General features: G+C 55.9%; 2 protein-coding genes and 1 non-coding gene across 5 annotated transcripts; 2 read left to right on the forward strand and 1 right to left on the reverse strand.

Moving 5' to 3' along the window:
* The first annotated feature begins 79 nt into the window (after positions 1-79).
* On the forward strand, positions 80-186 carry LOC133252253 (U6 spliceosomal RNA). Its single transcript, XR_009737865.1, has one exon. It is a non-coding gene; the product is annotated as a U6 spliceosomal RNA (small nuclear RNA).
* A 2,602-nt stretch (positions 187-2,788) lies between these two features.
* R3HDM4 (R3H domain containing 4) lies at positions 2,789-13,158 on the reverse strand. 3 transcript variants are annotated; one of them, XM_061423298.1, is made up of 9 exons: positions 12,169-12,324; positions 11,472-11,543; positions 6,923-7,077; positions 6,426-6,550; positions 5,929-6,052; positions 5,537-5,622; positions 4,994-5,079; positions 4,857-4,912; positions 2,789-3,781 (listed from the first exon to the last, which is right to left on the reverse strand). In XM_061423298.1, the coding sequence occupies exons 1-9, from the start codon at positions 12,249-12,251 to the stop codon at positions 3,678-3,680; spliced, it is 891 nt and encodes a 296-aa protein (XP_061279282.1). In that variant the 5' UTR covers positions 12,252-12,324; the 3' UTR covers positions 2,789-3,677. The 3 variants fall into 3 exon arrangements, with proteins under 3 accessions (XP_061279282.1, XP_061279283.1, XP_061279281.1); XM_061423299.1 differs by lacking the exon at positions 11,472-11,543 and having other exon boundaries at positions 12,169-12,323; XM_061423297.1 differs by lacking the exons at positions 6,923-7,077; positions 11,472-11,543 and having other exon boundaries at positions 12,169-13,158.
* A 2,763-nt stretch (positions 13,159-15,921) lies between these two features.
* On the forward strand, positions 15,922-20,038 carry KISS1R (KISS1 receptor). Its single transcript, XM_061423302.1, has 5 exons — positions 15,922-16,416; positions 17,195-17,319; positions 17,813-17,948; positions 18,208-18,440; positions 18,623-20,038. The coding sequence occupies exons 1-5, from the start codon at positions 16,020-16,022 to the stop codon at positions 19,019-19,021; spliced, it is 1,290 nt and encodes a 429-aa protein (XP_061279286.1). The 5' UTR covers positions 15,922-16,019; the 3' UTR covers positions 19,022-20,038.
* The last annotated feature ends 652 nt before the right edge of the window (positions 20,039-20,690 follow it).

The raw sequence follows: 20,690 nt of genomic DNA on the forward strand, positions 1-20,690 counted from the left end.
GGGTTTAATAGAATTCACCCTCAGCGAAAAGTATTTGATTCTTTCTACTATAAATAGTTCTGGCGTCTCCTTGTTGTTCGTGCTCGCTTCGGCAGCACATATACTAAAATTGGAACGATACAGAGAAGATTAGCATGGCCCCTGCGCAAGGATGACACGCAAATTCGTGAAGCGTTCCATATTTTGGCTTAATTTCACGATATCTAGCCAAGGTGTTGTATAATCGCTCATAAGCAAGCTAACTTAACCCATCAAGGGCCGGTAGAATTAGTCTCCATCCTCAATTCCTGCTCCAAAAGCTGTCGGACTCTCCCCAGTTTGGAAGGTCTTTTCCATAAAGACAAGGGATTGATTGCAGGGGAAGGGTATGCAGTCAGCAGGCAACACCTGGGCAAAGGTCTGGGGACCGGGCTGTCTAGGGACGCGGTGTGTGGAGAACCCACACAGCCAACCAGGAAGCTGGACAGGATGGAGTCCGCGTGGATCTGGAGGCAGCCTGTGGGCTTGCCCTGGGCCCCACACCCGTGCCCTGACCCCAGCCGGTGCTCTCAGTTCAATTTAGTCGCTCAGTTGTGTCCGACTCTCTGCGACCCCATGGACTGCAACATGCCACGCTTCCCTGTCCATCACCAACTCCCGGAGCTTACTCAAACTCATGTTCATCTAGTCGGTGATACCATCCAACCATCTCATCTTCTGTTGTCCCCTTCTCCTCCTGCCTTCAATGTTTCCGAGAATCAGGGTCCTTTCCAATTAGTCAGTTCTTCGCATCAGGTGGCCAAAGTATTGGAGCTTCAGCTTCAGCATCAGTCCTTCCAATGAATATTCAGGACTGATTTCCTTTAGGATTGACTGGTTTGATCTCCATGCAGTCCAAGGGACTCTCAAGGGTCTTCTCCAACACCACAGTTCAAAAGCATCAGTTCTTCGGGGCTCAGCTTTCTTTACGGTCCAACTCTCACATCCATACTGGAAAAACCCTAGCTTTGACTAGACTGATCTTTGTAGGCAAAATAATGTCTCTGCTTTTTAATACACTGTTTAGGTTGGTCATAGCTTTTTCCCCAAGGTCAAGCTTTTTTTCCAAGTCTTTTAATTTCATGGCTACAGTCACCATCTGCAGTGATTTTGGAGCCCAAGAAAATAAAGTCTGTCACGGTTTCCATTGTTTCCCCATCTATTGCCATGAGGTGATGGGCCCTGATGCCAAAATCTTAGTTTCTTGAATGTTGAGTTTTAAGCCAGCTTCTTCACTCTCCTCTTTCACTTTCATCAAGAGGCTTTTTAGTTCCTCTTCTCTTTCTGCCCATAAGGGTGTCCTCCGGGCACTGGAAATTCAGTGCCCTTGGCAGGTGGGGAAGCTTCAAGCTGGTTATTCGAGTATTAATATTTCTTTGTGTCCTCCTAACAAGCCCTTGGGAGTTCCATTATTTAGTATCTACATGTAAAACTTTTTCAATGCCTGTTAAAATAGAAGACACCCTTGTAGCTCAGTCGGTAAAGAATCTGCCTGCAATGCATAAGACCTGGGTTTGATTCCCTGGGTCGGGAAGATCCCCTGGAGAAGGAAATGGCAATCCACTCCAGTATCCTTTCCTGGAAAATCCCATGGACAGAGGAGCCTGGCGGGCTACAGCCCACGGGGTAGCAAGACACGACTTAGCGACTAAACCACCACCAAACCAGGATAAAGCAGGAATATACCAAGAAGCCCTGTGCATCTTGTAGCAGCAGAAAGTAAGGCCGTTTCTCAAATAAATAAATATAGGGGTGCCTCACTGAGACCTGTACACAAGCCATTGAAGGGGCTCCCAGAAGCCAAATCTTGAACACTCTAAGCAAGAAAAAGGAATATTAGATCACAACACAAACTAAAAAGTAAATGCCCAGGCATCCGTACTGATAGAATTGGCTAAATAAATACTGAATACACAGGGTGAAAGAGAAAAATCTCTCCTGGAGAATTTTCAGTAGTTAACATGGATACTCCACCTTCAGACACTTGGAGATCAGCAGAGGTCAGTAGCAAGGATCCCCATGGAAAGCAGGGAGCTCTGGTGTGGCTCCATGGGAACAGCAGAAAACTCAGGCTAAGGGGCCCTGCAGGACACACAGCCAGTCCCAGACACACACAGATGGAAAACATGGGGGAGGAAGCCATATGAAGACAGAATCAGAGGCTTGAAGGATGTGGTCACAAGCCAAGGGAGGCTGGAGCCCCTAGAAGCTGGAAGAGGCAGGGACTGGACCTTCCCCTGGAGCCTCCAGAGGGAGTAGGACACTGGGACACCTTGATCTTGGACTTCTGACTCTAGAACTGGGTGCCAATAAATTCCTGTTTTGTTTTTTTGCCAGGTCTTAGTTGCAGCATGCACAATCTATTTCCCTGACCAGGGATCGTTCCCAGGCCCCCTCCATTGGGAGTGCTGTCCTAGCCACTAGAGCACCAGAGAAGTCCCTCAAATTCCTGTGGTTTTTAAACTGCAGTGTGGTGTATTGTGTTCAGCCACTCGGGAAGCTCACACAAGTGACCTCTTTGGAGGTCACACAGGTGGCAGGTGGAAGAGTTAGGGTTTCAGCCTGGGCACCCAGGAGAGGACCAGCCAGGGCAGCATAGCCAAGAGCCAGGATCTCCTGGCAGAGTCTTCACACACACCTGCCTCCACCTGGGGTCTCACTCAGCACTAGCCTTCTCCTTAGGCCTGCATCCCTCAATGACCAGGACCCAAGGGCATCGTGAGTGCCTGGAGCATCCCCAGCCCTGCCCCAAGGGAAAACCACAGCAAGAGACCAGAGCACCAGAAATTTATTGAACACTCTGCTTTTCCCAAAGCACAACTAGCCACACCCACGGGGGTTGTGGGAGGGAGAGAGTGGGGCAGTCTCCCAGCCCTGCGCTCCTGTGCCAGGCCAGGGTGACCAGCAGGAGGACACCTCAGAGCCAGGCTGGGGGCGGAGGACACAGAGAGGGGAAGAGGACAGTCTGAGGGTGGAGGCTTCTGTCTGGAAGTCCCACGTCCCCAGTACAATGGGAGAGGGGTGTGTAGAGCAGATGGGGCCCTAAGGGCAACCAAAGGGCACCAGGAAGGCAACACACATTCTCCAAAGAGGGTGACACATTTTTTAAGATGAAGCTCCTGTCCTGGGTCACCAGGAACACACAGGCTCGAGCACGCACACACACATACACAAAAATGTTACACTCCTGCGAAGAGGGGCGCAGCCCCAGAGACCCAAGCCAAAAACTGGGAGAGGGTCAAGCAGGGACTGGAATGAAGCCCCCCGATTTATCACTTGGGGTGAGTTTTTGGTTTTTCTTCTTCTCAAAAGGGATATGTAAAAATCCACAACAAATCATGCCAAATTCATTAAGAATGATAAAAACCCAGCCTCTCCCTCCTCACTTGAGCATCACACGGGGCCAAAATCGCCCACCGAGGAAGTGGCAGGGAAGTGACCAGGCCGGGTGCCTCCTCCCCAGTCAGAGCCCGGAGGCGGATAGCTCAGGCAGCCCAGCTGCCAGCTTTAATCTGGAAAGCTGGGCGGGGAGGGGGCGGGGGCCACCCCAAGGGGAAGAGCACGTTTCCAAGGCAGAATTCTAAAAATAATAAAAGATATTTGAGCGGATGGTACTGGAGGTCTTGGCGCTGGGGTTGGGGATGGGGGTGGGGCCGCCATCAGCTGCGCTGCTCCAGGTAGGCGGACAGGAGCAGCCCTGGCGGCAGGAAATCCAGGTGGCGATTGCTGACCTTCATCTGCCGCTTGCCCTCCAGGTCGGCGCCTGCAGCGGAGACAGGTAAGATCGGGAAGAAAGGCGAGGGTGCTGACACCCAGAGACCGAGCTCTCCGCCCACCCTGAGGGAGGGTTCCCGCGTGAGTTAGGTTGCCCCACCCCCAGGTCCCAGGGCAGTGTATTCAGCAGCTCCTACTTCCAGCCTGCCTTCCCTCTCCCATTACTTATCCCATGTCCTAATGGCACCCAGATGTACTACTGAGACACACTGGCCCAGTGTCAAGGGGACTAAACGAGGGTCCTGCCCCTTTGGTCTCCCACCCCCTCAGAGGACACTCCAGGCCCTGGGTGACTCAGTCCCCACTGACCTCCCTTTTCCCAACTCGTGTCACCCCAAAACCTGAATATAGAGGTACATAACCCAAGCTAGGCCCACCTCCCAGCCTCTGCCCTGGCTGTTCCCTCTCCCTTGATCCCCATATTCCAGGGCTGTTCTCCTATGTTCAGGCCAGGGTCCTACTCTGGCAGAGAAGCACCCCCAGCCAGCCCCTCCATACCAAGTCAGTGGGAACAAAAGCAAGTGTGGGAGCTACACCTCCCTCAGAGCCATCCTGAGAGGAATCATCTTGGGGTTGCCATGGAAACTGTCTCCTCTGCAACTCTGGGCAGGAGACATATAGGCCTGGAGAGTATGGATGGGATGCCAAGGGCCACGAAGGGCCTGCAAGGACCCTCCCTGGGGGGACTTTGTCCCAAGAGCCTCCACACTGAAAAAGGGGGTGCTGGCCCCTGGAGGGGAGACTTGCCAAAAGTCACACTTGTGGCACTGTGGAGGTGGGCTACAGCTAAGTGAGAACTCTACAGACACTGGGGTCCCCTCATTTCATCAGGCCCCTGAAGATGCAGACAGAGGCTTGTCTGTGTCCACAGCATCATCCATCATGGGGACAGAGGTACAGGAGCTGCTGTTGAATTAAGGCAGCATCCCCCTGTTACCTTTGTGCTCATGAGGTCCCTCCTCCCCTGATGCCTACTGCTGGGTGAACAGACTCCAGTAAGCCCAGCCTCAGTTTCCCCAGGACAGAATCAGCTAACTGGGACCCAGGGGCCACCAGGTACTTACTGGCTGAGATGAGATCCATGTACTGGCAGATGGCGTGAAGCAGGAGCCTCTCAAAGCTGCAGAGAATGGGTGGTGAATGGCCTGAGCTTGGCACCGTGGGAGGGGGGTGCCCACTGCACCTGCCCCCACATATTCACCTGTTGTCCAGCATGGCCGTGTACACGGCCTGGGGGGACACAGAGAAAAACCTCAGCAGCCGCTCCTCCCAGGTCTCCAGTGTTTCCTGTAGGAGAGACAGGTCCAGCAGTCAGGCCAACTATGGCACCCTGGCCCCCCAAATCCATGCCAGCCTCTGGAGCCCAAAGCCTTGGGTTCAAATGTGGCCTCTGACTCACTACATGAAGCTACTTAACCGTTTCCAAGGATACCAGGCACTTAGACATATCCACACTTTTGAATGTCTCAGCCTTCTGCCTGGTGAACTCCTACACATCCTTTAGTACCCAATTTCCTTGCCCCTGACGCTCCCACCCTCAAGGAGAGCCCTAAACCAGCCCTGAGTCCTGCACTCTGATCACACTGGTCTGTATCCTGCCCATCTTCTCCATCACACCCCGTTCACTGGGTTTCTGGTCTCCCCTCAAGCCAGCCCCCAATTAAGAAGCTGAGAAAAAAGGCCTTCAAGAAAGACCAAAGACAAAGAGAGGCAAGAGAGTACAAGGCCGGGGCCTGGTACTCACCATGGGAATACGGCTCCGCTTGAGGACAGCTCGCAGACGCCTGCTGATGCGCTGGAAGCACTCCCGGGGTGTATAGGCCGGGTCCTCTGCGAGAGTCCGAGCAGTGGAGGCAGATGAGGGAGCAGAGCCCCAAGCCCCACCCACACACGAGACTCCACCCCACCCACACTGGCCCGGCTCACACCGGGGTCCTCCCATCTACCAAGCCCCACCTATATATCAGACTCCACCCCGACTTGTTCTGGTCCCACCCCCACACCAGGCTCCTCCCTGCCTGCCCTGGCCCCACCCTCTCACCCTAGGCCACGCCCCCACCCTCTGACACCCCTCCTCCCCAGGCCACGCACCCATCATGCCTCTGACTGCCACTTGCACCCTAAATCCAGACCCACCTCTCCGCCGGTCTTCCCCGCGGGTAGGCCCCCTCCTCCGCGCCTTGCTCTTGCCCTCATCCTCCAGGTAGCGGAGAACACGCTCCTGCTCCTCCCCTGAGCGGTTCATGAAGTCGTTCCAGATCTGGAAGAGAGGCAGGCAGGCCCTGACTGATAACTGTGCACTCTCAAGCCTCAGTTACCCTATTTGGCCAATGCACATGGTGGGGCCACAAGCGCGCGGAATTACTCCTCGTGGACACATTTGACCACTGGGTCAACAGTTTGTGGATCATCTGTGTTGGGGGGTGTCAGTATGGACCAAATACATCCCCAATTCTGTCAGTAATTCCAAGGTAAGCAAACGAACCTCAGGTGCTGGAAGGTTTTGGGGTGGAGGGGTTGCTGGCCTCTTGAGGGAGACCCAGGGACGTTCATCAAGGAACCAGAGAGGGTTCAGTGCAGGCAGTGCTGGTGGTTTGGGGGAGGGGGGAGCCAGGCAGGACATGGGGCCCCACCTCCACATAGGTCTCATTGCTGCAGGCTTCTGCAAAGATGCCAGGTGCCGCGGGGGGTGCCAGGTCCCCATCCTCTGGGCCAGGTGTTGCTCCATCTGTCTCCAGCAGGGTCAGGAGGTACTGTGCTAAATGGAAACAAACAGTCTCTGGGCTGGGGGTCACCCCAGGCTTCATGGGGTCCAGAGGCCCATGTTTCCTCCCATCCACCCCACTTCTATATTTAGGGCCTTTACTCTCCGGCTCACACCAGCCTCCCCTCCTCCACACTCCAGCTGTCTTTCCCAGAAGACACAGGAACCATCCAGCCTCCAGAACTCCTCCTACATCGCCCTGGCTTGGCTTGTTGAATTCCTACACCACCTTTAGGGCCCCAGCTCCAATGCCCAGAGCTTCCTCACATTGTGCAGCTCAGGGCCAGGCTCAGATAACAGAACATGCACGCCATTGCTGTCTGAGGCCTAGGAGCCCCCAGGAGGCGCCCTTCGACCCCTGCTCACTGTTCTCCAGGCGCTGGAGGCTCTTCCGCCCCTTGGCCTTGGGCACGAGGTCTGAGTTCCGCACAGCCTGGTTGATGAAGTGCTGCTTCCGCCGGGAGGCCGACAGCCTCTTCACCTGGGAGCTGGCTAGAGCGGGCAGGCAGCCCGGAAGGGGCCTGTGGGTCGGGTTTGGGGTTGGGGGGGCAGTCCTCAGGGCCAAAACAGGCCAGGATCCCCAGGAAGAACCCTACCATCACCACTCTCTCACAGCCAACCCCAGCTTGGTTTCCCTCTGCAGTGGGAAGCTCACCCCCATTGCACATGGAGCCCTGGACCCTTAGAATGTCACTGTGCCACATCGCTCAGGAGGCAGATACCACTGAGGACAGATGAGTAAACCAAGGCTCACTGAAGGGAAGCCACACATTGGTGGGGGCAGTGAGGGGGCTGAGGAAGCTGCTCCCTGTGCTCCTGGGCTTCCAGGTTTGAGCTGCAAGCCAGTGAGGCCCGCGTCTCCTTCCTCTGGGAGTTTCTCAAGAGATTTAATTTGACGATGCATTCCTACCTGCCCCCCCAACCCCCAGCCTCTGACAGCAGGTAAACCAGAAAACAGCCCCCAGAAGCTAAGGCGCTACCTGAACCCACCTGCCTTGTGCCCCCAGAGCCCCCCTGCTATGTGCTCAAGGCCTGGATGGGGGAAGCAGGCAGAGTGGCCCCCTGTGAGCACAGGTACTAATCCTGGAAATGGATTAGTGGCCCAGGCAGGCCTCCCACTGGGGACCTGAGGGCTAGGCAGTAGGTGGCTTTGAGGGAGGGAGGGGGCAGGTATTGAATGGAAACTTCCTGGTAAGAAGCTGCAGAGCTGTCATGATCAGCCCCTGACTATGGGCTGAGAGGAGGGTCCCATCAGTCTCAGAAACCCTCATGCTGAGAGGCTGATGGTAGATTCTGAGCTTCGGAGGGTCTCGGGTGCCAGAACTCCCCCTTCCTCCTTGCCCTAGCCCACCAGGCACCCGCTCTGTGCTGGCTGTCCCCCACCCCAGTGGATTCCCGTGCCCCAGGCTCCTCGCTTGTCACTCCCATCTCCTTTTGCCTTCTGTTCAAACCTCCCCAGCCCCTCACTGCTTTCTTCTCCTGATGGCCACAACTCCTACCTCCCTGCCTAAAACCCACCATGACCTCCAGGCACAGGTAGGGTCTGGTGTCCAGTGCACCCCGGTCTGGCATACAGCAGGTGCTCAGAAAATAATCACCCAATCAGGTCTCCAACAAAACTCCATGATTCCAAGACTGAGTAGAACCCAGAGTCCAGAATTTCACCCAAACTTTCCTGGTGTTTGGGTGATCCCAAGACACAAATTAAAAACAGCAGTGTGAGTCCTCATGCACAAACAGCTGCTAGAAAATGCCATGGAGCCCTAGGATATGAAACAAGGTGCCTCAAAGAGGTTAGGAGTGAAGGCCATGCTTATTAAGGCTTATACATATATAAGTCCTTGAAAGGAAAGCTATGACAAACCTAGCCAGCGTATTAAAAAGCAAAGACATAACTTTGCCAACAAAGGCCTGTATAGTCAAAGCCATGGTTTTTCTAGTAGTCATGCATGGATGTTTGACAGTTGGACCATAAAGAAGGCTGAGCACTGAAGAACTGATGCTTTCGAATTGTGGCCTTGGAGAAGACTCTTCAGAGTCCCCTGGACTGCAAAGAGATCAAACCAGTCAGTCCTAAAGGAAATCAACCCTGAATATTCACTGGAAGGACTGATGGTGAAGCTGAAGCTCCAATACTTTGGCCACTTTATGTGAAGAACTTTCTCACTGGAAAAGACCCTGATCTGGGGAAGATTGAGGGCAGGAGAAGGGGGCGCAGAGGATGAGATGGTTGGATGGCACCACTGACTCAATGGACATGAGTTTGAGGAAATTCCGGGAGATAGTGAAGGACGGGGAAGACTGGCATGTGGCCATACATAGATAGGGTCGCAAAGAGTCGGACACAGTTTAGCCACTGAACAAAACAGAGTCCCCAGCGTTAAGTTTTTGCCCTGGACAGAAAGGTTGTTACATCTTGATCAGGAAGCAAACAGGCTGATGAGCCCCAGCCCTGTCTCCTGAGATTGGAGTGGGGCAGACTTCATGGATGATACTATATGTTAGGCAAAAATCTATGGAGAATTAGCTGATTGATAAATTAATCTGGCATAAGTACCCATCAGTGGAGACACACAATCAGCGGATAGGATTCACATACTTTCACTACTGGGGCCTGGATTCAGTCCCTGGTCAGGGAACTAAGATCCCACAAGAAGCACTGAGCAGCCAATAAGAAAAGCAAAATAGGAGACTAGCATGCAGGCAGAGGCAGGGGTCAAGGCTGGTATCTCAGCCTTGAGCTTTAATCCCAGCTATGATACTTAATGATATGACCCAGAGCCTCAGGTCTCTCTCTGCAAAGAGGATAAGAATGGCCCCCTGCCAGTCCAGGAGGGGCACTCAGAGCCAAGAGAAACCAGGACACACACCTCTGCTTGGTTTCCTCCTATGACTGGGAGCTCACCCCCTGAGCCACAAGATTGATCACAGCAACATTCCTGGTTAAGTGACGGTCCTTAGTTAATCAATCACTGTCACAATAGGAGCCAAATACTACTGTCCAGACAAGACACCCTTTATTCAGATTTGCAAACCAAGGAGCAAAGTCTTTATCCCAAGACCCCACAGCTGCAAAGAGGGCAGCTAGGAGAGGATGGGGCAAGTCAAGTCAGCACATAGCCAATGACTCTGAGGCTGGATGTGACCTTCCCGAGGCCCAGGCACCAACACCCCAAGCTCCAGATTCAGCCGTGGCCTCCTCAGGGCTCTGAAACCTGGGTCTCCACCCCAGCAGCTGGACGCATGCCAGGATGGTGCCTGGTAGGGCTGATAACAAGACCACATCCGGGGGGGAGCTGTTGGGAACATTAGAGCTGGGCAGGGCTCAGGGAGAGCTCAGGCCCTTGGGGTGTGAGGCTCCCTGTTACCTCAGGACCCTACGTGGAACCAGGGTTGGAACCTGGTCTGAGCAGGACCACTCCCAAGCCACCAGCCTCTGCTTCCCTCTGGGGCCACAGTGGGGCCAGGGGCTCAAACTCAGGTCTGGTGGGCCCCTCAGACCACACCCCACTGTGCTAAGATCCAACTGCTCCCTGCCCTGCTCCACCACTACCTGTGGCTCCCCAGCACCCTCAAGGCAAGGCTCAGCCCCTCCCTGGCCTGGCAGTGCACTTGCCTGGTCCCACTGGGCTCCTGGGCCTTGCTGCTCTCTAGGATCCCAGCACCTTCCATCAGGAGCCTTGGGGCTGATAGCAGGGTATCCATGCCCCACCCTGTCTCTCCCTTTCACTCCCTCTGCTCCAGGCACTGAGTCCTTTTACTGCATTTTAAACCCACCTCAGGGCCTTTGCATGTGCTTAGCCTCCTGCCTGAAGCAACCTTTTCCTGGTTCCCAGTCTAGGCTCAGAAGTTACCTTCCTGGTAACCACCCCGCCCCCAAGCTGGCCCAATCAGCCCCGTTTCCGGCTTCACCAGTTGGCATCGGCAACCAGCTGGCCCTCACACTTGTTTACTCCTGGTTCTCACCTCCTTCACTAACCCCAAATGATAAGGACAGGGTCCCTCTCTGCCCCTGCTGGGCCCTCAGCACCTGGCCCCCAGCAGGTTCTCAAGAGCTATTTGTTGAATGAATACCTGAACTTCTGTTTATACTCACCCAAGTGCCAGTTCATTTGGGTGGCCAGCTTCCCTGGCCACCCAAAGAGACCACTTTACAGACAGGGAAACTGACCACACAGACAGGCACCTGAGGTTTCCTAGACCAGGCAGGCCTCGGGGAAAAGTCTACACCTGGCAGGGGCCAACATCCAACAGGGATGGACGGGCCTGACGGTGGGAACAGCTGCTAAGCCAGGTTGGCCCCGGGGAGGACAGACAGGCTCCTTTGCCTCCCCCAACTCTGCTCCCCAGTTTTGAGACTGGCCTTTGACATCCCCTCCCCTGGGCAAAAATACACCTTCTCAGGCACCAGCCCCTCCCCCAGGGACAGGCCAGAGAGGAACCTACTTCCCCAGCAGGAAACCAAGGAGGGCTCAGAGCGGAGGTGACTCAGGTTGGGGTGGGGCTGACTGGGGAGCAAACCACCACCCCACCCAGGACACAGAGGTGAGGAGGGTGGGGACAGGTCAGAGGGACTCTGCTGTCAGGTAAATTACCCACTTTGGGTGGTTAAGGCCCTTTAAAAGGGGGTAAATAACCACATCTATAGACACCGGTATACCTTCTGGGTAAATAGCAGGGTGGAAGTAATAACACCAAATAAAAAATACAATAAAGCAATCATAAAATACCAAAATGATAAAATTATTTTAAGACACCTACAATAGTATGCTATTTAAGATAATTATCAAAGAACAGATGGTCCACTTTTCTGGGTACCTCCAACCGCAGGGTCACCGACCCCAGCCACTCTGAGAGGGGGCCCGTTGTTCCATTTTACAGATGGGGAGACCGAGGCACAACAGCGGGTACTAACCTGCCCAGGCCGCTTGGACGCCCATGAAGGAGCAGAAACGGAACAAGCAACCAGGGTGGACCGCGGGGATTTCTGCATAAATACTCGGGTTAGGAAGAAACCTACGACGCCCCCCAACCCCGGGGGTGGGTGGGTACCCATATGGGGTCGTCCACCCGCTTCCAGTCTACATCCCAGGACACAGCCTCGTGTTAACCGGCTGTGTAAGACCCCCTTTCTTCTGGGTGTTCACCCGGAGAAAAACAAAGAGCGCGTCCGCCTGGAAGTTGGGGGCAGACAACCCCGACGGGTACCCAGGACCGGTGCTGGGTGAATCCCCAGCTTGGAGACACGAACAGCTGCTAGTGGGAAAACTCCAGATCACCACCAGCGCGGTGACGGGTACATCGCGCGCAGCGGCAGCGCCTCCCCGGAGCCGGCTATTCGGCGCCTGGGACCCCCGAGGCTCCGGGACTCCAGCGCCCGGGGCTCCGCAAACGCGGACGCGGGGGTGCGCCCCTGCACTCTGGCAAGTACCCAGGCGTGACGGGGATGGGGTTTCCCCAGGAACACCCTGTAACAACAAAGCCCCTCGCCACCTAGCTCCACTCGAGTGGGGTACCCCCAGGAAAAGGGGCGGGGCGGGGGCTGCCGCCCGCGAAGGGTAAGGGGTGGGGGCCCCGGAAGCGCGCCCTGCCCGCCCCCAAGCAGCGCTCACAGCGTCCGCCGCCCGCCCGGGACGACCCTCGCCGCCGCCGCTGCTTCCTCGGGACCGGCCTCAGGGTTCTCCAGAACGACCATAGCTTGGATTCCGCCGCCGCTGCTGCCGCCGCCGCCCGGCAGGGCCTTCTCTGGGCCCGGCAGGAAGTGACGGGCGCCCGGAGGCGGGCTAAGGCGGAGCCTGGAGGCTGGACACGCCGGGCGGAGGCCCGGCCACGTCCCGGCCAGGCCCCGGCGGCGGGCCGGGGACACCCAGCCCCGAGGCAAGGACGGGGACACCGAAGCCCCAGCCCCAGGGGACACAGCGGCCCCCTCGCCGCTGCCGGGCTGTGACCCCTGCCCCCGGGGGACAGTGGGGAAATTGAGGCCTGGGGAGGGAGGCAGGAAGGGGACGTCCTTTTCAAATGCTTGGACAGACCTAGTGCCCCGTGCCACACACCACCCCACCCCACCCCCCAGCGGCAGCAGGGCTCTCCTTCCACCAGCCCCCTCCGGGAACCTCCTTCAAAGAGCAGCCTCCGGATCCCGGCTGAGCGCCTCAGTTTACTCTTCTCTAAAGATACAACGTTGAAAGGACTGATGCTGAAGCTCAAGCTCCAATACTTTGGCCACCTGATGCGAAGAACTGACTTATTGGAAAAGACCCTGATGCTGGGAAGATTGAAGGCAGGAGGAGAAGGGGACGACAAAGGATGAGACGGTTGGATGGCACCACCGACTCGATGGACATGAGTTTGAGCAAGCTCTGGGAATTGGTGATGGACAGGGAAACCTAGCATGTTGCAGTCCATGGGTTCGCAAAGAGTCGGACAGGACTGAGCAACTGAACAAAACTGAAAGATACAATACGGACTTCTCTGGTGGTCCTGTGGCTGAGACTCCTCCAGCCAAGTGCAGGGGTCCAAGTTTGATCCCTGATCAGGGAACTAGAGTCTGCTTGCCTCAATTAAGACCTGGTGCAGACAAATAAATAAATAGAAAATAAACAATAAAGAAAAAAAAAGGAACAAAGCTGGCGGCACCTGTCTTTGCCTTTTAGAATTTATTCATTTAGCAAATTCCCACTGTGACTGGGGTAGGGGCTAAGCTCTCCAGACCCAGTGGTAATCAAACAGACCCCTTCCCCTGTGTGGGATCAGGAAAAGAGGACTTTTGGAAAGAGGACAAGCATATGCAAACGTGAGAAGGGTGTAGCAGGCAGAAGGAAGTGTCAGTGTAAAGGTCCTGGGGCATCCAGATAGCCAGAGCAGGATAATGGGAGAAGGGGGTGGTGGTGGACAGAAGAGAGGTAGAGAAGAGGGGACAGACCAAAGGTGGTCCTTTAATGACAGATCTGGCTTTTGACCCAAGGGCAATGGGTAACCAGGGGAGGTTTAAGAACAGAAACTTAGAGTTGCTCTAGAATCTAGAATCCATCCTTCATTCCACAAGAAAAGTGGGAAACTAGGACCATGATGGCCTTTCCCAGGTGATGCTAGTGGTAAAGAACCCCCCTGCCAGCACAGGTAGACATAAGAGACCCAGGTTTGATCCCTGCATGGGGAAGATCTCTTGGAAAGGGAAATGGCAACCCACTCCAGTATTCTTGCCTAGAGAATCCCATGGACAGAGGAGCCTGGTGGGCTACAGTCCATAGGGTCGAAAAGAATCAGACACAACTGAAGCAACTTAGCACTCATGTTCACAAGACCATGACATGGGACAGCAAGGGATGCAACCCACCCAGATCCAGCCTGGTGGATGCTACACAGGACAAATGATCACACTTTTGAACAAGTGAAGAGCAAGAGAAGAAAAAAAAAAAAGAGGAGGAACTATTACAAGACCCAAGAAACCACACACTGTATGACCTCATGTAGATAAATGTGGAAAGAAGGGAAAGAATCAAGGTGATGGGAAATGGGATCTCTGGGGACAGTGCTTGGGCAGGGTCTCTAGATGTAGGGGTGATATTTGGTCTCCAACTCTAGCCCACGATGACCAGCCACTCAACAAATGTGCCAACCTGGGTCTTGACCTGATTCTTGAGCCTCACTCAGTCTGTCCTCACCCTTTTATTTTCTCCCCTTGACTCATTCCTCTCCTCACCCCCCCCCCTTTTTTTTTGGCGGAGGTGGGGGAGGGCAGCACAGTGGGGCATTTGGGATCCCCAACCAGGGATCAAACCTACATCCCCTGCTGTGGAACCGCAGAGCCTTAACCACTGGACAACCAGGGAAGTCCCTGTCATCACCTTCCTAACACCCTCCCAGATCCTTGGCCTGCCTCGGAGCCACCGCTGTCCCCCAGAGCCCCGGCCCCCTTCTCACTGCTCTCCCAGGCCCACACAGCTGAGCAGCCTCCCCAGAACAGTTCCTCCCCTCTCCAAGTATCCTGGGGTCTCCTCATCCTAACCTGGCCCTCATTACCACCTCTGTGTGCTTAGTCACTTCAGTCATGTCCAACTCTCTGTGACCTGTTGGACTGTAGCAGTCTGTAGGAGAGACTGCCAGTCTCTCTGTCCATGGGGTTCCCCAGGCAAGAATACTGGAGTAGGTTGCCATGCCCTCCTCCAGGGGATCTTCTCCACCCAGGTATCAAATCTGTGCCTGCTGCCTTGCAGGTGGATTCTTTACCACTGAGGCACTGGGAAAGCCCCTCCAATACCACCCCAAAGGGATGTTTTTCCCTTTTCTGAATTTTTAGGCCATTGTCATGATGCTGAAGGTATGAAAGGGGTGAACAGAGAAATGTTCCCCTTGCCCCCATCCCAGGCTCATTGTACTTTCTTTTGGAGATGTTTAAGACACTTTGGTGCCCATGCACATTTTTAACATTAATTAATTTTTTTACTATGCTGGATCTTCGTTGCTGCACTCAGGCTTTCTCTAGTTGCAGATAGCAGAGGTTACTCATTGAGCTGGCTTCTCTTGTTGCAAAGCACAGGCTCTAGATTGGGCTTCAGTAGTTGTAGCATGTGGGCTTAGTTGCCCCCTGGTATATGGAATCTTCCCAGATAGACCAGGGATTGAACCTGTGTCCCCTGAATTGGCAGGCAGATTCCTAACCACTAGACCACCAGTAATGTCCTTTGTGCATACTTCATTGTTTTTCCGCCTTTTAATCTTTGTTTTACACAGAGGACAGCATCTTTTCTTCTGCACCTTCATGCCCTGTTTCCTGCCTCACAGGCTATTACCTGGGATACGTTTCTAAGTGTGGATTTGGAGATCAACATAGTTCTCGATAAACTGCCCTCCACCTGGTTCCCACCACCAGCAGCACAGGGGACTGTGTCCCCAGTGCAGACAGCGGCCAGTTGATTGCCCATTAGGGGGAAGGTGGACAATCCCTAGGGATCTGATTTGCATCAGAGTCTTGGGAAGGTTGAGTTAGTGAAAGAATAGGCATCTTCTGACCACCAGCTTCTGGTCAACCCTCCCTCACCCTGAACTTTCCATGGCTCCCCAGTGTCCTGGGACAAACCCTGGCAGCAATGATACTCAGGGCCTGTGAGGGCTGGCCTCACCACCAGCCCAGAGCCCCAGCCCCATGGAAGGTCAGAGGCATGGCCTCTAACAGGCCTCATCCCCTAGTCTCTGAGTCTTTGTCCGTCTGCTTTTCTTGTTGGTGAGTCTCCTGGGGTAAGGATGGGTCCTTCCCCGGGCTACAGCATCCTCTAGGAAGCCTACCGCTCCCCCTGCTCTGCTCCACACTCCCTTCCCCAGTCCTCCTGTGTTCTCATCCTTACCTTGGAGGGGGAGGACGGGATGCGGGAGCAGGGTGTTGCTCGGGTGAACAGTGGGCGCACAGGCAGGGGAGGGAGTGGCCAGAGGCTGAAGGAGAGGCGGGAAGGCGGGGCACGGTGGGATGCGGGGTATAAACGCGCAGTGGCTGCAGCTGAGGATTCCAGGAAAGCTGCGACCCAGACTTTGTAGCGCATCCCCGGAGGGCGATCCGGAAAGTCACGGCAGCGATCGCAGGGTGAAATCCCGGAGGGTGGTCAGGACGAAGAGGGTGGCAATGCAGCCCTTGTCCGCGTCTGGGCCTAACGCGTCCTGGTGGGCGCCGGCCAACACAACGGTCTGCCCGGGCTGTGGCGCCAACACCTCGGACGGCGCGATCCCTGCGCCTTGGCCCGTGGACGCCTGGTTGGTGCCGCTTTTCTTCGGCGCGCTGATGCTGCTCGGCCTGACAGGGAACTCACTGGTCATCTTCGTCATCTGCCGCCACAAGCAGATGCGGACGGTGACCAACTTCTACATCGGTGAGCGCCCAGCGCTTCACGGTGCCGGAGGGCCATTCTGGGGGTCTACGAGAGGGCGTAGTGGCCGGGGGGCGCCCCTAGCGGTGAGTCGGGGTCCTCTCAGTTGAGGATTTCTCCGCTGCAGGGTCCCTGGTCCTTTCCCTACTGTCCCTGTACCTTAGGCTGGAGGTCGCCAAAGGTGGCGTTGAAGAGTTCCACCTTGACTGGAGTAGTTAAAAGGGAGGTTGGAGAGTGTGGCCCATGGAGCGCTGGCCACTGCCACTCAAGGAAGATGTACGATTGAAATGTGGTTCTTGTAACACCATGTGGGATGAATAAAAGGAGTGGGGGAAAGACTGAGTGGCCCGCGGGCCCCCAGTTGGCAACCACTGCCCCAGAGGCTCAGTTTATGCGTTTGCGCGATGAGGGTGCCCTAGCCGGGTGAGTGCTCACTCAGTCCGTGTTCTCCATTCTCTGTTGGCTGGCACCACTCAATTTGCAGATGAGAAAACTGAGGCTCAGAGGGCAAGGGCCTATTTGCAGTCCCTACAGGGGTGAGCAGGGCCCATTACTGTTTGAACGGCTACAAAGCAGGTGCTGGGTGAGGGGTGTTTGAAATATAAAAAAGAGAGGAAGCGCCCAACTTCTCTGCCCACGGATGCTGGGGTTTCTCTGGGTGCCTCCCGAGCCGCCCTGCTGGTCACTCGGACAAAGGCGAGACCCAGGAGGCTGGGCCAGGGCGCTGAAGGGCTAGGGCGATGCGCCCCACATTCAGAACCCGCGCGTCCCCGGCCTGCAGCCAACCTGGCGGTCACGGACTTAACGTTCCTGCTGTGCTGCGTGCCCTTCACCGCTCTGCTCTACCCGCTGCCCGCCTGGGTTCTGGGCGACTTCATGTGCAAGTTTCTCAACTACATCCAGCAGGTGCGCAGGTTGAGGGCAGGAGGACCGGGGGCGGAGTCTGGGTGTGGGCGGGGTCGGACCCCCTGCAGGCTGGTGCGAGCCAGGGGCGATTGTGGAGGTGGGCGGGGCAGAGTCTGGGTTGGGGCGGCAACCGCCTCTCTACGGCGTGGTGAGGGCCAGGGACCCGGTGTGGAAGTGGGCGGGGAGGGCACTGGGTCTGGGTGCGTAGGGCTGGGGCAGATATTGGGATCCTACTAGGATGGCTCTGCCTCTCCTAGTCTCAGTCTTGGGGGTTTCAGGCTACCCCTGAAGGCTCCTCCCTCCTCCACCTCCCTGGGCTCCTCTCTGGCACCCCCTTCTCCTGCCCCTTCAACTATGGGCCCTGGAGACCTTCCCGGGTCAGGTCCTGCCTGGACCCGAGTGGCTGGACAGTGGGGGACCCGCAAGGAGGGCGCGGACAGGGAAAGGCCCTGACGGGGCAGGGGGCCACACGCCGGACTCCCGGTTTTCCCAGGTCTCGGTGCAGGCCACGTGCGCCACCCTGACCGCCATGAGCGTGGACCGCTGGTACGTAACAGTGTTCCCGCTGCGCGCCCTGCACCAACGCACGCCCCGCCTGGCGCTGGCAGTCAGCCTCGGCATCTGGGTGGGTGAGTTCAGCGTGGGGGTCGCACGGGCTGGGGGAGACAAGTCTTCGTCCCTGTGCTCACCTCCTCATACTGCCTCGATCGTGCATCTGGGAAATGGGCGCACTAGCGCTCCTGCAAGGGCCCCTGAGGGCGGGGACCCAAGTGGACCTGCGCCTAGCAGGCGCTCAGTGGCCCGCTGCCCGGGAGGCACCGGGGAGACCCGGGCCCTCTTGCGCCCCTCGTCCCCCCGGGCAGGGTCTTCAGCAGGGCCCTGATGCAGGCTCGGCTGTCGTGTCGGCGCCGGTGTTCGCCCTACATCGCCTGTCGTCCGGACCGCGCACCTACTGCAGCGAGGCCTTCCCCAGCCGCGCCCTCGAGCGAGCCTTTGCGCTCTACAACCTGCTGGCGCTCTACCTGCTGCCGCTGGTCGCCACCTGTGCCTGCTACGGGGCCATGCTGCGCCACTTGGGCCGAGCCGCCGTGCGCCCAGCGCCCGCCGGCGGCGCCCTGGAGGTGCGCGGCTGGGGGAGCGGCATGGTCTGGCTGAGGGTGGGGGGAGTGAGGCGCATCTACGGGGGGCGGGGTGGCCCCGGTGGGGGGGGGGCGTAATTCGAGAAAGTCAAGAAGGGGAGCGCCCGAGGAGGGGTGTAGCAGCCGGCCCTTCGCCTTCCTTCTTCCCCCTCTTCTCTCCCCAGGGGCAGCTGATGGCGGAGCGGGCGGGTGCCGTGCGGGCCAAGGTCTCGAGGCTGGTGGCGGCCGTGGTCCTGCTCTTCGCTGCCTGCTGGGGCCCCATCCAGCTGTTCCTGCTGCTGCAGGCGCTGGGCCCGGCCGGCGCCTGGCATCCGCGCAGTTACACCGCCTACGCGCTCAAGATCTGGGCACACTGCATGTCCTACTGCAACTCGGCGCTGAACCCACTGCTCTACGCCTTCCTGGGCTCCCACTTCCGCCAGGCCTTCCGCCGCGTCTGCCCCTGCGCTCCCAGGCCGCTCCCGCGACCCTGGCGGCCTGGACCCTCGGACACTGCGGCCGTCCACCAAACCCAGCTGCGACGCCTGGGCCACGCCAGGCCCCCCGAAGTCAGGCAGCGGTAGTCCCGGGCTGCGCATGCTGTGCGTTCTGAGGAAACATACGGTGTCTCTCTGAGCCCTCTCTGAAGGGATCAAGACGGGCCCCTCTGAAGTAGGAGGGCTTAAATAGCAGCTGCTATTATTCTGTTTTTGCCCAAAATCATAATAGTGAAAAGGCCTTGCCCTCTTGCAACATTTGATACAAATCTGCTGTATGTTTGCCACTGTTGATGCTATAATTATTATTTCTGTGTTTCCTGAATTGAAGATGCTTTGATGCTGACTTTTCTGGAACTTTGGAGGAAGCATCAATAGGACTTTTCACACGCTGCCCTGTGGTTGACTGTACAATTGTAAGACTGTACAAATGCCATTTTCAGAGATACTAAAAAGTGAACATGATGTACATCTTAAAATGGATGAAATAAGGTATTCTTTTTGGTACCTTGTGAATGAGTGTTCAGAGTCCTGGCTGGAAAATCATAGGTGTCATTGAATAAATAGTAGAGACATCACTTTGCAGACAAAGGTCAGTATAGTCAAAACTGGTTTTTGCAGTAGTCATGTATGGATGTGAGAGTTGCAACAATCTTTATAGAAGGCTGAGTACCTTAGAATTGATGCTTTCGAATTGCAGTGCTGGAGAAGATTTGAAATCCCCTTGGACAGCAAGGAGATCAAACCAGTGAATCCTAAAGGAAATTAACCCTGAATATTTATTGGAAGGACTGATGCTGAAACTCCAATACTTTGACCATATGATGTGAAGAGCTGACACACTGGAAAAGACTGTGATGCTGGGAAAGATTGAAGGCACAAGGAAAAGGTGGCAGAGGATGAGATGGTCAGATAGCATCAGTGACTCAATGGACATGAATTTGAGCAAACTCTGGGAGACAGTGAAGGACAGGGAAGCCTGGCATGCTGCAGTCCATGGGGTCACAAGGAGTCAGACATGACTTAATGACTGAACAGCAACCCAAGGAAGCAGGATTATTGCTACACATAACACACCCCCAAATAAAGAGGCATATAGCAACATCAGTGTATTTTTCAAAACTAGTGTCATTAAAAAAAAAATTTATTTGGCTGCAACAGGTCTTAGTTGCAGCACACAGCTTAGTTGCTCTGAAACATGGGGTATCTTAGTTCCCTGACCAGGGATAAAACCCATGTCCCCTGCATCATAAGGGGGAGTCTTAACCACTGGACCACCAGGGAAGTCCCCAGCATCAGTGTATCACTGCTCACAGTTCTGTGGATGAGTGGACCCAGCCAGGCGGTTCTTGTGATCCATGGGTGGTATTGGGTGGAGCCGCCAACCCAGTGGCTGGACTGGGAAGGCCAGAGAAGGCTTTGCTCTCAGGCTCGTAGCCAGTGCGCTTCCATGGCTGCCTGGACTTCCCCCCAGCAGGGCAGTCTGGGGAAAGTCAGACTTCCTCCTGGGCAGAGACTTCCAATTGGAGGAGGAGCTGCACAGCGTCCAAAGGCCGGCAACCTCACTGCTGCAGCAGGGAGTTGTTGGGAGCTGTCAGGGTCACAACCAGATTCAAGGTGTTGGGGGCAGAGCCATCTAATTGTGGGTTCAACTGCATTTGTCTGTGGGGCACGGGGGAGGGCTAAGGTCAGTTCCTGCAGGCCTCAGGCTTAGTCTCCCTGAAGGACAACTGCCCATCTCGAGGAGGGCTCTGTC

Source organism: Bos javanicus, chromosome 7, assembly GCF_032452875.1.
Source record: "Bos javanicus breed banteng chromosome 7, ARS-OSU_banteng_1.0, whole genome shotgun sequence".
In the NCBI taxonomy this organism is placed as follows: domain Eukaryota; kingdom Metazoa; phylum Chordata; class Mammalia; order Artiodactyla; family Bovidae; genus Bos; species Bos javanicus.

What these genes read in the sequence shown, in the direction of transcription:
- R3HDM4 (XM_061423297.1), bottom strand. Translation starts at nt 12,961, where the DNA reads ATGGACTGCAACATGCTAGGTTTCCCTGTCCATCACCAATTCCCAGAG. An exon ending in AGCGGAGCCGTATTCCCATG is followed by an intron (nt 5,080 to 5,536) that starts GTGAGTACCAGG and finishes TCTCTCCTACAG; the next exon opens with GAAACACTGGAGACCTGGGA. An exon ending in ACGGCCATGCTGGACAACAG is followed by an intron (nt 4,913 to 4,993) that starts GTGAATATGTGG and finishes CATTCTCTGCAG; the next exon opens with CTTTGAGAGGCTCCTGCTTC.
- KISS1R (XM_061423302.1), top strand. Translation starts at nt 16,020, where the DNA reads ATGCGGGGTATAAACGCGCAGTGGCTGCAGCTGAGGATTCCAGGAAAG. An exon ending in TTCTCAACTACATCCAGCAG is followed by an intron (nt 17,320 to 17,812) that starts GTGCGCAGGTTG and finishes CGGTTTTCCCAG; the next exon opens with GTCTCGGTGCAGGCCACGTG. An exon ending in CAGCCTCGGCATCTGGGTGG is followed by an intron (nt 17,949 to 18,207) that starts GTGAGTTCAGCG and finishes GCCCTGATGCAG; the next exon opens with GCTCGGCTGTCGTGTCGGCG.